The 14582-nt window shown below is 43.8% G+C and overlaps 1 protein-coding gene across 1 annotated transcript; it reads left to right on the forward strand.

Annotated features, from left to right (window-relative positions):
- Positions 1 to 3838: 3838 nt before the first annotated feature.
- Positions 3839 to 12705, forward strand: LOC310811480 (14-3-3 protein beta/alpha-A-like). Its single transcript, XM_083679656.1, has 6 exons — positions 3839 to 3943; positions 5646 to 5966; positions 8543 to 8666; positions 11020 to 11183; positions 11292 to 11387; positions 11676 to 12705. The coding sequence occupies exons 2-6, from the start codon at positions 5658 to 5660 to the stop codon at positions 11730 to 11732; spliced, it is 750 nt and encodes a 249-aa protein (XP_083535782.1). The 5' UTR covers positions 3839 to 3943; positions 5646 to 5657; the 3' UTR covers positions 11733 to 12705.
- Positions 12706 to 14582: the final 1877 nt, after the last annotated feature.

The raw sequence follows: 14582 nt of genomic DNA on the forward strand, positions 1-14582 counted from the left end.
TCACCGAACACTTTATTAGGAACACCTGTACACCTTCTCATGGTGGAGGTGGTGTAATGGTGTGGGGAATATTTTCTTGACACACTTTGGGCCCGTTAATACCAATCAATCATTGCTTGAATGCCACAGCCTATTTGAGTATTGTTGCTGACCATGTGCATCCCTTCATGGCCACAATTTACCCATCTTCTAATGGCCACTTCCAGCATGATAATGCACCATGTCACAAAGCAAAAGTCGTCTCAAACTGGTTTTATGAACATGACAATGGGTTCAGTGTTCTTCAGTGGCCTTCCCAGTCACCGGATCTGAATCCAATACACCTTTGGGATGTTGTAGAACGGGAGATTCACAGCTTGAAAGTGCACCTGAAAAATCTGCAGGAATTGCATGATGCAATCATGTCATCATAGACCAGAATCTCAGAGGAATGTTTCAAACATCTTCAGGAATCAATGTCACAAGAATTGAGGCTGCTTTGAGAGCAAAGGGAGGCCCTACCCAGTATTAGTATAGTGTTCCTAATAAAGTGGGATGAGTGTGTATAATGGCTTTCCTCTTGATTGGGGTTAGACAAGTATGCATAATAATAATAATAATAATAATAAATAATATGTTTATTTATAGAGCATGTTTTCGTATGTGCTCTATAAATAAGGTACAGCACTTTGAAACTGCAGCTCAAAGTGCTGTACATAAAAAGTCAGAGGAACAGTAGTATAATAGAAGAAAAGTGAAATAGGAAAACAATAAATAAACAGCAGTAGCCTACATGTTAACATGATACAAGCAATGGTAATAGATAATTAAAGCACTATTCAAGTAAAACCCAAGCAATACGGACCAATAGTGCAATAGAAAGCCGTAGATAATAAAGTTCCCTTCCGTTCTATTCGATTCATATTGATTGGTATCGCCCTTAATCACTGTTACAGTCTAAAACAGTTTCATAATGCCTGAATATGAAAGACAATAAGTGATGGTACACAACACCCCCCAACCTTAGACCCTCGCAGAGGACAAGGAAAAACTCCCACACAAAACCTTACAGGAAAATAAAAAATGGAAGAAACCTTGGGAGGGGCTACTCAGAGAGGGATCCCCCTACCAGGACGGTCAGGCGTGCAATAGATGTCGAGTTTGGGCAGGCAGAAAGTACAAAATACAAATTGTCATGATGAGTGTGAGACATCCTGATCTGACGTGACGTCACAGCAGACAGAAACTCAGTCAGTGCCGCCCTGGGGACAGGGGGGTGCCACGCAGATGCCAACACTATCCTGCTGCAACCTGGAAACATGGAAGGTGCACACCCTGGGGTGTGCATCTACCAAGCACTCATAGTCACACAGACAGAAAGACAGTCATGACCAGCGTGACAGTACAAGTCAATATCCACAATTGAGTCTTGCAGGAATTTGAAGCTTGAGAACCTTTGGAATGGCTGCATGCTGAGTCTGTAAATAGCTGCTCCTTCCTACGGCCAGTACCATGATGTTACTGTTCATAGCGGCCTCATCAAATCGGGTCTCAAGAGATCTTGCATAAACAAGTGAATCCTGCAGTTACTCATCCATCCTTTGAGAAACAAAGATGATTTGTTTGTTCAGTGGGGGTAATGATGCCACAATAGTGAATCCTTCCTTTTAACACTGACTAACAACGGATAATTACGTTTCTCATGTGTCATATGCCACCATAGCTTACATATCATTTGGCTCTTCATATTTAATCAAAGATTTGTGTCTGTCTACTCACATAAGCTTTTGACCCTACGATGTAATTCCAATCATCTGATCTCTCTCCTGTTTAAGTCTCAGGACAGTACTATGGTAAACATGGTGACTTAACATGCTTTGCCAGTTCTATAGACCCATACTGTATAGGTACCAGGCCAGGCCAACAAGTTTTAAGAAACAGACCATGAAATAGCTGAGCTCATTTCCTCCTCAGAACCTGGGATTAGCACATAAATTAACATATATACAAATCCCTACTACGGTAGATGCCAGTGGCCTTGGATTTGAATCTATACTAAATGTCCCATTAACACTAATGTTGTGTGCAAAGGTCTAGATATTAGGAGATTACCGTATGTTAGGATACTAAAAAAGGAAATATTGTCAGACCATTTGCATATAGCATAGCTCATAATGACATATGAAATGGTGTGTGCCTTGTCGTAATAGATGTAGTGTGCTGAGATGACATGAGCCTCAAATGATAATCAGCACCAGAAACTATATGTTTATGCATCTGTGGTGGGTCAAGTTGATGTTGACCATTCCACTGACTGTATATTGGGAGCAGCATTTACAACTTATGAGTTGTTCTAACAATATAACAATATGCTACTCTCTCTCTCTCTCTCTCTCTCTCTCTCTCTCTCTAGAGCAGGCAAATCTAGAGCAACGTGGATGTGGACGTGGACGTGAACGTGAACTTGGGATTTCTTTTCATTTTAATGTGTTTGTTATGTAAGTAACAGATAGACATGTTATGTTATCTAAATGATAGACATTACTGTGCTATGGGAATGCATGACTAAGTGTCCCCAAAGCCTAGTTGGATCTGGGAAATATCTCTGAGAATTACTTTGGCTTTTGTTAGAGTGCCACTTGCTACTCCTGGGTGTGTGCTTCACAGGGTGTGGCTGTCAGAAGGGAGAAAACCTACCCAACCAGTCATGTAACAACACACACTGCCTCACCCGTCCTTTATCTCAAACCTCCCTCCCAATGTGCTCACAGCCCTTTCTACTGTGCGTAACCAGTGGACTTTTCCCAATAGGTTTGTGCTACGCTCACAGTAATAAATATCAGTTTCTAGTCTGAAACTGTACTGCCAATATCAGAGATCTTGCCTTAAATAGGTTACTGGCTTGATATCACGGTCTTAGGGGAGAACATGTGACAAGGTAAAAATAGATTAACTTTCCCCATGGAAACCGGCTAGACCGCAGAAATAGTACTTCTATTAGGAAAGCTCTCTGTGTCCTGTGTTCTAGTTAGTTTGTGGTGTTCTCAACATCACAAATACCCCACAAGATATTATTGACAAATACCACACATTATATTATTGAGGTGTTGGCAGATACAGTACATGTGCACTATATAAGAGTCTATGATTTTGTCCTTGTGAGTAGGTCATGAGTATACCATGGTCATAATTAATTGAACACTTATCACAATCACCTAATACTTGAGGTGTTTGGTCTCTCAGTGCATACTTGGCAATAGCCATAAGCATAGACACCTTGTATTCAATTCGATACAACTTTATCAATCCCAGACGGGTAGTAGAGGCAGTCAGTAGGCAGTAATAAATACATCCAAACAGCACATACAGCACCCCACAATAACACAACACAGAGTGTTGTATGTTAGTGTATTTCCTAGGGCCCCGGGCCAAAAGTTCTGGATTTGTTTGACACCGGTGACAGTGTGCTTGGACTCTTTCCCCTCAATTTCTACATTCATGGCAGGAGTGGGATACTCCCCCGGTCTCTCAGGCCCCAGAGTGTGCCCCTGTTGACAGGTTTGCGCATAGAATGCTTTTCAAGAGCATCCCTGCATAAGCATACTAGGGTCTGGATCTTAATGCCACAGGTGGTAGTGTGCTTGCCTCATAACAAGGTTGATCCCCCTTCATTTTCACATGACATTGCAAAATCCCCTACATTTTCTGTTGATGTCTTTCCATAGAATTTAATTAATTCTACTTCAATGGGTGTACGAGTTTCTCACCATCTATAAACCATCACGTCAATCATCCGTTGCCTTGGTATCCTTTGACGTCACACCCCCTGCTCCGTCCCTGCTTCTCGGGCTGGTGTGATTGGAGGGAAACCCCGTGGATTACTTCGAGACCGACGGGTTGTGAGAGAATCAGCTGTGTAACGTAGCTAGCTAGACCGAGAACACCACTATCTCTTAGCACTCAGGTAAGAGAACATCTTCCATTCCAAAAATAACAGGTGTACGTGTAGTACGGTTAATTCTGTCATAATATATATAGTCCGCAATACTAGCAAAGGATAAATATGTTATATGTTGGACTATGGGTAGCTTTGTCGGTTAGCATTAGCAATAGCCAACCAAGAACAATGGCTGGTTAGCCACAGCGTTTGCGTGTGGGTGAGGAGGTTGTAGTAGCTTTGAGTGTTGTGTCAGTTTCGGTGTGGCTACAGATGGCAGCAAGATTTGAGAAGAGGGTTTTTTTCTTTTAGCACAAGTTGTCAAAATCGGTATACCTTCAACGTTGCATTTCATTGATGGCAGCATTTTGACAGCTAACGCAACGCGCTCGCTAGCTGTCACTGATGCCCGTCGATTTTTTTTTTTTTTTTTTACTAAAATTGCTGGCCTATGTCGCCTTGTTTGAAGCGGGTCACGAGGAAAACACTTGTCACATTTTTCCAGGCAGTAGCAAGTTTTTAGAACGGCTTACTTCCACGGGTAGCCGGCTAGTTAAACATGGATGATGGTAGTTACAGCTCGCCAGACAACCCTCACGACGCGTCGCGAGCTTGGCTGGCTAGTTAGCGGGGCACGTCTGGTTGTACCCATTGCCGGGTAGTAATTTCCGCATCAGTCATACGCTAGTCGTGATGGTAATGTACCATCATCATTGTGTAGCTAGCTCAATTATGAAGCTAACATCATATATAGTAGACGTCTGAGTTTACCACCACAGATTGCTAGCTATCAGTACTAGCTCACACAGCCCTTCGTGTGAAAATGACGCTAGGCTAGCTAGCTAGCTGGCTAATCACCCAACAGGTACAGATCAGATGGGTGTGGTGAGGAGTGAACGCACATCCGCGTTTTTCCCTACCCCCTCACGCTAGCTTGAGTTTGATTCTGGAATGAATGCCATAGATTCTTTCCATTCTTTAGTCATTTGATGAATTAATATTTCGTTGCAGTGTAAAGCAAGGCTAATTCCTGTGTGACTATGGGCGTCATGCTGCTTGTTGATTATGTGATGGTACGGGTGGAAGAAGTTATTGGGTCTTGTAAAGGTTGCTAGTTTGCTCTCGGGTTTTGAGAACGCAGTGCTACATGTACATGCAGGAATGGAAAATAAGGTATTGATTGAGTTTGACTGCTGTCAGAGTAAGCAAAGGCCCGTGGGCCATCCTGCATGGTGCGAGCGGATGTAGAGGGTATTGATTCACTGAAGATGATGCGTTTCCCCATCTCTCTGGACCTCTGATTGCTGTCTACTCTGTGGATCCCTTATGTGAATTTATATCGTGTGAACATGTTGACGTGTTTCATTTTTTTTTAAAGTCATTGTCTTTGAGAGAGGACCATTGCTTACCCCCACCACCCACCCCGAGGTCTATAGTAATTGTGTAGAAGAAGTTATATGCATAATAACACTCTAATATCATAGATTAGGTCTGAAAATTCTTTTGTTTAATTTTAAGTTCACTTTTAGGTAAAGATCGCTTGTCCGATGTGTATGCTGTTCCCCAGACTGATGCTGCCAGTTTCTCTGTTGCATGTTGAAGGCTAGTTTGTGTAACAGCGCTGGATGAAAAGTTTGAGGGCACCATTTACATTAGCTTGTCAGGGTATAACACAGTCACAGCAAGTGTTGTAATAATCATGCTAAAATATGTCCCTTCTTTTCCCCAGTACTGAGTAGCCATGGACAAGTCCGAGGTGACCCAGAAAGAGCTTGTGCAGAAGGCCAAGCTGGCGGAGCAGGCGGAACGCTACGACGACATGGCGGCCGCCATGAAGGCGGTGACGGAGGAGGGCAGCCAGCTGTCCAACGAGGAGCGCAACCTCCTGTCCGTGGCCTACAAGAACGTGGTGGGCGCCCGGCGCTCCTCCTGGAGAGTGGTCTCCAGCATCGAGCAGAAAACGGAGGGCAGTGACAAGAAACAGGCCATGGCCAAAGAGTACAGGGAAAAGATTGAGAAGGAACTGAAGGAGATCTGCAATGATGTGCTGGTAAGATTGGTCACCTTTCTGCTCCAAGGTTCCTTTGGGGACTACTTTGCTTTCTTTCATCCAGATCAAAGGGGGGTAACTGTAATTTCTACCACCAAGTAAATCCACACCAAAATGGTGTGTAATCTTTACACTTGGGATTTTAATGTCCATCAGATTGTTTGCTGTGTCACATTTTACGACAACAGGTGCTGAGCCTTTCTCCAAAACCATGCCTTAGTTCTGCTTGTCAATTAGTTTGACAGTAATCCAGATATGTCAGTTGTGCTTGCTCTAATTACCTGTCATGATCAAGGGCCTCCTCTATCCAAGCTCATTAGTGTATTTCTGATCTCATTTGCCCCTGTGTTGAAACAGGGAGTTGCCCTGAGAATGAGTGGTGTCATAGGTGCATAGTAGTAGTCCTGGATCAGGATGGGGCAATAGATAGTGGGTCCTCCTCTAATAGTGGTTCCAGGTTATGTCTACCAGACTTTGTTATATATATATACGAGTGTCTCAAGGCTGTGGAATGAAACTTCCTTGTTTGATCATATCTTTCTGGTGACGTCTGATGATGATCCATGTGCAGTATATTACCCAGGAGATGGGAATGTGAGATAGTAGACATCGTAGGAAGATGGATTCCCTTGTGCAGTACAAACATGTAAATGTTCCCACTTGAGTGTAGTTTAGTGTTGGTTTGAACTAGGCCTATATGTAGAATTGTGGACGTCGTTTTTAGGACTGATGTTCTTAGCTACCGAAGACAGCAAGCTGAGTTTAGGGAGTGGCTAGAAGGCCACATGTTGGGTGCTCCCTCCTCTCTCTCTTATCTGACACTATTTCATGGTTGTGACTTTTCCAATATGGAGCCCTGAGATACTGCTCATGCAACATTTTGGGAAGTTCAACAAAGTGTCTAGGTGTCTTGAATAATGGAATGTCTTTGGTTGATTAATTGAACCTTCCCTGGCTTTATGAGAGAGAGAGAGGGAGAGAGCTTTCATAGACCATGCGTTAGTCTGGGTTGTTATGTAATTCTTGGGAGCCTCTCTGAGGGGTGTATAGGGAAACAAAGGACACCCAGCGGGGGGCAACCTGACCCGTGGTGTGTAGTCCGACTGCGAGTGGAATTGGCTTTCATCAGGGTGTAGCAACTGCCGTTGTCGCTGAGGCCGTCAGTGCATTAGCTGTCCGGGTGAGTCACCGGGTTATAATCCCATAATGACAGCAGCTGAGCCACCGTTCTGCGCCACTGACCTCCACCTTAGTTTTCGCACAGGCATGCTGAGAAGAGGGGGAGGACGAGGTCACTTTCACTATCCCCCCCAAGGGGCTGGCCCAGGGGAGGGCGGGGCTATTGCTCTCTCTGAACAACTATGTGTTGTCGAGGCCTCATTTGACTCCTCCCCTTCCACACACAGTAGTCTCTCATTGTTGTCTCTGGTGTGCGTCGTGTGCCTGAGTCCAAGTAGTTGACTCCCCAACGCTATCCGCTGGTTCTTTTCCCGTGTGGAAACCACCGTCGTGTGTATGAGTTCTACCATGACTTGTACTGTAAAACACTGCAAAATAGATGGGCCAGAAACATATTTACTAGGCAGTGTATAGGCTACCTAAAAAAAGAACACTTTGTGACTTTTCTCTGAAATTGTGGATAAGTAAGTATGATGTCATGGTTCCATTTGTTGGAATGTGCCCTTTGCCTTGAGGACATTATGTAATCTAATGTTATCCACAGCGTGTCATTGCATAACATTCCTAACGCTGCATTCCGGAGGACATGCAGCAGCCTTATATGATGGACACCCTGACTGATATTAATTTGATTCAGTATGTCGGCCGCAGATGACCCTGCTCTGGTTTATTGGGCAATGAATTTCTTCTCAAAGGCCTCCCTGTGCTTCTCTTGCATGAGTGGCACATGACTAAGTATTGCCAATCCCCCACAGATCTCACAGTGTGGTGGAGATCCGGTTTGGAATGCAAGTCTGATTTTCATCTACCAACACCAAGGCCTATGCGACAGAATAGCAGTCTAAGGGTGTAACATTTCAGTTACAGTTGAACACGTAGGTTAGGCTCTGTGAACACATTCCTAACACGTTACTAGCTGTGGTTTTTCAGAGGTGTCACAGTGCTGCTGGTTGGGTATATGTACGGCGTCGTGTCTGGAGGTAGGCTAGCGGAGCTGCAAATGAGGGTGCTGTAGATCTGAGCAGGCTCGCTGACCTACTTCCACTGTGAGAGCTAGTCAGGAGTTCAGTCTATTCTCCCCAACCCTCCCCTTCATCTGTGATGCAGCCCTGGCTTGTACCCCAAGGCTATCGAAGGTAGCTTCATTTCACGTGAACCAAATCTAAGGAGTTCGCTAGCTACCTAGCTATGTGTTTGTGGAACTGGCACCGCTCTCTTCGGGGGGGCCTACAGAGGCCTACAGAGCTCTGTCTCACATCTGTCCATTTTAAGTACTGTTTGTAATGTATCCCCAGAACTAATATACAAATCACATGTAAATGACTGTTGACTGCGGTGCCTATGTGTAAGTTGCATGTTTTCTAACAGACTGCCCTCTCTTTGTGTTCTCTCCACAGGGACTCCTGGACAAGTTCCTCATCCCCAATGCTACTCCAGCTGAGAGCAAAGTCTTCTATTTGAAAATGAAAGGAGATTACTACCGCTACTTAGCCGAGGTGGCTTTGGGAGAGGAGAAAACCAGTAAGTCCCTAGGATAAGTCCCTATTATGTCCCTCTTATGCCAACCTGGAGTGTGTGGGTTGGGTTGAGTTTGTGCTGGAAGGTGGGAACAGACGGCTATAGATAGATAGATAGATACGTACTTCACGGGGGGAAATTAACTATGGTGAGGGGATGTAATCCACACCTGCAATTAGACGCAGGGCCACGGCCAAGACAGCAAGATCCTGTTAAATGTGTCTTGTATGTTCAACAGGAAGTCTGTTGGCACTTTGGCCGTCTCACAAGCTGCTTTTCACTTTGACTGAGGTTGCTCCATCAGCACTCAGAAGTTGTCCCACCACTGAAATTATTACAGCCTTGAAATGATGTAAAAAAACAAAAAAAGCATGTACACTAGTTCGAACAGATACAGCAGAAACCAGCTCAAACATGCCACAATGCATATATTGATTAGAAGACATTGGTTACAAATAGAAAAGTATTCAACCCCTCATTCACCACAGTAGGCATACAGTGCCTGTAATTGATTTTGTGCCCTGCGATAAGGTCTTTTGAACAGTTGATGACATCAGGAGGAGAGTTGATGGGAAAGGGAGTTTTTGTAGCGTGTGCTTTCACCACCCTCCTGCTCCACCATTCATGAAATCATTGTCACATGATGGTTCCGTCTAAGTTTAGGAGAGGCTGCTCGCATCGTGTTTCCGTTTTCCCCCCTCAGACGTTGACATTGCACCAAAACACAGGAAATTACATGGTGGAAGCTTGTCTGTGGAATTACATTCAAAAAGATGACCTCGTTTAACCACAATTTAAAAGGGAAAAGAAAGAGCGTGCAAACACTGGAAACGGTTTGAGCTCCGTACAGATCTCGAGTGTAGAGATCCCCCCCCTTTTTACATCCACATTGAGTCTGGCAACAAACCAATCAGAGGCCTGGCCCTGTAGCACAAGCCCTAACACACACAAGCCTCAGCGATCAGGCAGAGCAGCTTGGCCAGGCATTCCCAGGGGAGCCAGAGTGGCAGAGAGAGTGAGAGAGAGGGGTGTGGAGCGAGAGAAAAGGGAGCGGCCGGCCAGCTTCCTGTGTACTGCTGCATCAGGAGAGCTGGTGGAGCAGGTGCTGGCTTGTGAGTCTGTCTGCCCTCACTAGTGAATTAATGAATGAATTATGTAATCGTATATATCTCTCAACTTTGCACCATTTTCATGAATCCCTCTCTTGTTTTTGTGAAATGATAGTTATGTATTACAGTACGGAGCACTCTGCTGTGTTCTGTGGCTTTAGATATTTAGAACCTCCTCTGTTAGCCTCCCTACCTGTGCCACGCCCATTAAACCCTGTTTAACCCCATGCAGAGGCACATCCTCAGACGTAGCCAGGGTATTACTCACCAGTGGGAGGGAGAGGTGTGGTTGTTGAGTGACCACAGCGTCATCTTATTAAATGCCAGATAATTATTTGATTTTGTACGGTCAAAGGTGTGACCGTATGAAAATGACAGTGAAAGGCTGGGCAAGACTATTACATTTTCTTTGTTGTGGTCAGGAAAAATGTTGGGGGGAAAAAATGTTAGTTTTTGTCATGGACACAAAGTAATACCATTGGTTTGCCAGTGTCACGGTTTTTTGTGTTAGTCTTCAGGAATTATGGATCAAGGAAGCACAGAGGCCAGTCAGTGAATGTGGGAACAGAGGAAGTTACACAAGGCTCAGTTCCCTTTTGTGTGAGACAGTCAGTCCATTGTGTTAAGCTTCAGGAGAGGAAGAAATCTACACACCTCTTTATTGGCTACAGAAATGGTCTCAACTGAATGAATGCTCTTCCGGAATGAGATTCATACTCCTACTATTCATAGTTGTATTATGCCTGGAGCAAGATCTTATCTATATGGCTGTCTACCCTCCCTGATTATATAACTTAATAAAGACATTCCTACTGACAAGTCTACTCAATGGTGCATTTTGCAGTTCAGGGGAGATCAGATATGTCCTAATTGTTTCTGGATTCTCTAATCAATGAGGTAGATTTTGGTTTTGACTGCCTTTCTAAAATGATGTTGCGTATGCCACAGTGGCTCTCATGTTACCTGTTTCCAAGGCAACAGCAAGAGGCCTGGAGTAGAGGACCGTACCCCATTCTTCCATTGAGGATGCTTGGTGTTACGCTTGCGTTCTTCTCCATCTTGCCTAGAACATGCCTGGATTTGCTCAAGCCTAATCTTTTTTTCAGAAACACTACTTAACAATTTATATTTCTGGCTGAAAGCACTGATATAAGAGCCTGGTCTGTTGTAAGGATTGTCTGAACATTTGATTTGTAGAGTGATTGAAATATAAATCACGACTAATTGCCGTGCTCACCTCTCCTCAGACATCATCAGCTTCTCACAGGAGGCCTATAAGGATGCCTTTGACATCAGCAAGAAAGACATGCAGCCCACGCATCCCATCCGCCTCGGCCTCGCTCTCAACTTCTCTGTCTTCTACTATGAGATCCTCAACTCACCTGAGCAGGCCTGCAAGCTGGCCAAGACCGTGAGAGCTTTGTACACGTCTACATCTCAATGTACAAGTGGGAAACAAGTGTGACTGCTTGTTTGGAAAACATCTTTTCTCATTTGTTTTTTTTCCATTCTCCTGCAGGCTTTCGATGATGCGATTGCAGAGCTTGATTCACTGAGTGAAGATTCCTACAAAGACAGCACATTGATCATGCAGCTACTGAGAGACAACTTGACAGTAAGTATGAAGCATGTCATAGGCCCTACCTGGTTTCCCGAGATTATTAGTCATTATAACATCCAAATAAGGGTTAATAGTGTCTCACTTCCATTTTGTGAAAATGCTAATATTCCTGATAAAAATGGAAAGCATAAATAAACATGTATACCCACAGAATCGTCAGATTTTAATATATCTGTGATGTCTACCCTCTACGGGCTTAGCTTTACTGACATGTGATTTGCATATAGTTCTACAGAATGCTTGAATATGTTGCTTACACCCGTCTTTCCCCCTCCTTCATAGCTGTGGACCTCAGACAACCAGGGTGACGGTGAGGACGCCGAGGAGGGCAGAGATTGAAGTGAATCCCTTGTCCCTGTCTGCCTGTCATCGTCCCAGCTCATCAACACTGAGACCACCTCATCGTCCAGCTTCTCTCTTTTTTTTAGTTCTGTCACCAGCGTCTCACTTCTATTGGTTTACTTTTTTTTTGTAGTCATTGTGGGTGTTTTTCAGGGCTTGGTTTGGAGGGGGGAGGGCAGGGGGGTGGGTGGGACGTGGGTTTTGGATGGGGACCTGTCTGCTGACCTTGTTTTCGTGTGGGGGAGCAATAGGGTGTTACATGTAATGTTGTGAGGGGGGCAAGTTCTAAACTCATGCAATGTGGCAAGTTAAGTTTTAAGTCAATGGTATACTCTTACGTATATTCATGTTAACGATCTTGTGCTTGACACCATTGCTTGATACATCTGTGGTTCACATCAACATCAGAGTCTCTTTCTGGGAGGCAACAGCAGTTTGTGTGTAGCTAGAAAACTGACAGCAGGAGCACAGGTGGCAATGCAGAGGAGGCTGTCGATAGCAGGCATGGTCGTGACGAACAGAGAGGTTACATTCCATAATACTGTCATTTGCTCAAGTTTTATTATTCCTCATTTTGGGTGACCTGCTAACATCATTTGTATTTCTATGTATCAATTACGAGGTATAGAAAACTTAAGAACAAAGAGAGCACACAAGCTTGATACTGTCACTGTTTGAAAAAGCAGAGCAGTAAGGATTTTCCCATGTGCTTATCTAGTTACTGCTTTTCCAATTAAGGTTTTTATTTGTTTTTGATTTGTTTTTGTTTTATTTTCCTTTTTCTTTTGATACTTGCCTAAATTGCATGTGGCTAAGAAATAGTTAACGGGGAGGAAAGGGAGATTGCTGTCGGGCTGGCTAGCTTTGTTCATGTCTTTGGAATTTTCATACGAAACACCCAAGCATAACTGTTATTTGGAGGGAAATATGTAATTTCATGTATGTGGAATAAAAAGATAATTTAAAAGTTTTAAGCTGTCTGTTCTGAATCAATTTGGAGCCATGTTCTCTTACTTTCCTATTGAAGTCTGTTTATAACTTTGAGGCTACAGTCCCTTCTAAGTATTTGGATGGGGAAGCTAAAATTGAGGGAAGGTGACATCCTGTGCTTTTGCCTCACATTGATCATTTGATCTCAACTCCAACTTGCTGAAGTATAGAGCCAAAATTACAGTTCTAACTTCACTGTCCAAATACTGTGTCTTGGCACCTGTGTTTAATAGACAAAGTGTATAGAGCTGTTTCTGGATCCAGACCCTGGGGTCTCCAATGGATACAATGTTGTGTTTCTTGGGATCCCTAGGGCCAGGATTTGGAACACTGATTTAGACTTCTGTGTAAAACAAGGCAAGTAGTTGGTAGCCAAGATAACACTTGAAAGTGTTAAAAATCTCACAACACCATGTCACATACTGTTGGTTCCATGAATAATCCAGACCATAAGGAAACCAACAGGGCTGTGAGTTGGCTTGAACGTCTGTGTCCTCTGAATCACTGCCTGGACGAGAATGAGTCATGGAGGAAGAAAGTAGGCTCTCTCACAAGTCCTCTCCCTATCTCATAGTCCACTCACTTTCATACACTGAACTGTAAATGGATGGTTAATGGTGGTCAATCAGTGATCCCATTAGTTTTTTTATAATAAGGTGTCTAGGTGTCACATCACCAGTGTGCTCTTCTTGGAACACCAAACCAAACCCTGCTTGTCTTGTGCCCAGATGAATTCAACAACTGCCCTACAAATATGTAAGCCCCTCCCCCCACACAAGGCGGGAGTAGTCGAGAAGTCTCCATGCTGCCTGCTGGGTGTGTCTGCCTTTTGCTTGAGTCCAGGGTGTGGGTGGGACTGCTCCGCGAGGCGCCTTGCCACAGAGGAATGTAGAGGCAGAGACGCATTAAACCTACCTACTCATGAGGGAAAACCAACCTTGCTTGCAGAGAATATAGCATCCTGAAGACAGTGACGCAGTATGCTATACCTCTTTCCAGCCACTGGGGCCAGCTTTTTAGAACATTAAATCCAGATCAAAATGATCATGTTTTGTGTTACATTCTGTTCCCCTTTCACTTAGTTCATGCTTTTTATGATCACATGACATTTGAATGAATTATTTTATATATGTATATATATATATATACACACACACACATATATATATATTCAGTTTCAGTTTCTTTTTAAAACAAATGGTAAACCAGTTCTTATGGGGGGGGGGGGTTGGGTGGTAGAATGAAGACAACACAAGACACAGATTTGATCTGGATTATCAAATGTTCTGAAAAGTGGCCCCTGGTATAACATGTCAGGTCCTTATTTGGAGTCATGTGGCCATGTGTCAGAACGTGAAATAAACGGGGGCAGAGCTGTACCCGACGTGGTATCAGTCATGACCTCAGTAGAAACCTCCCCTGGGCTCCGTAGAATGCCTGACATGCACGGGGCACAGCAACACTGTAGCACTCCTCTCAGGAACAGAGGGTGTCGGCTGAGACAGACTATTGTTCACAACTTCATAGTAATACTCCTTATCACAACCACTGGGGCTCCAATCATGGTGAAACTGCAGACTCTTGGGAGTGTATACAATAGAATGATTTATTCAGACTGTAAACATTTGCAGCCAAACAATTGATACAATCAACATATAAATACATAGATTTACATGGATTGGCATAGTGAAAAGAATGACTTCACATTAATTCTCTGAAAGCTGATGTTAGATTGCCGTTGTGGATTATTGTCATCAGAGACTGATGAAATGTAAAAAGGATGGAAACATCATATTTATACAGTAGCTATTAAATTCTAATAAAAGATAATGAATGTAAACCACCACTCTGAAATGG

This window comes from Argentina silus, assembly GCF_951799395.1.
Source record: "Argentina silus genome assembly, chromosome: 10".
NCBI classification, from domain to species: Eukaryota; Metazoa; Chordata; class Actinopteri; order Argentiniformes; family Argentinidae; genus Argentina; species Argentina silus.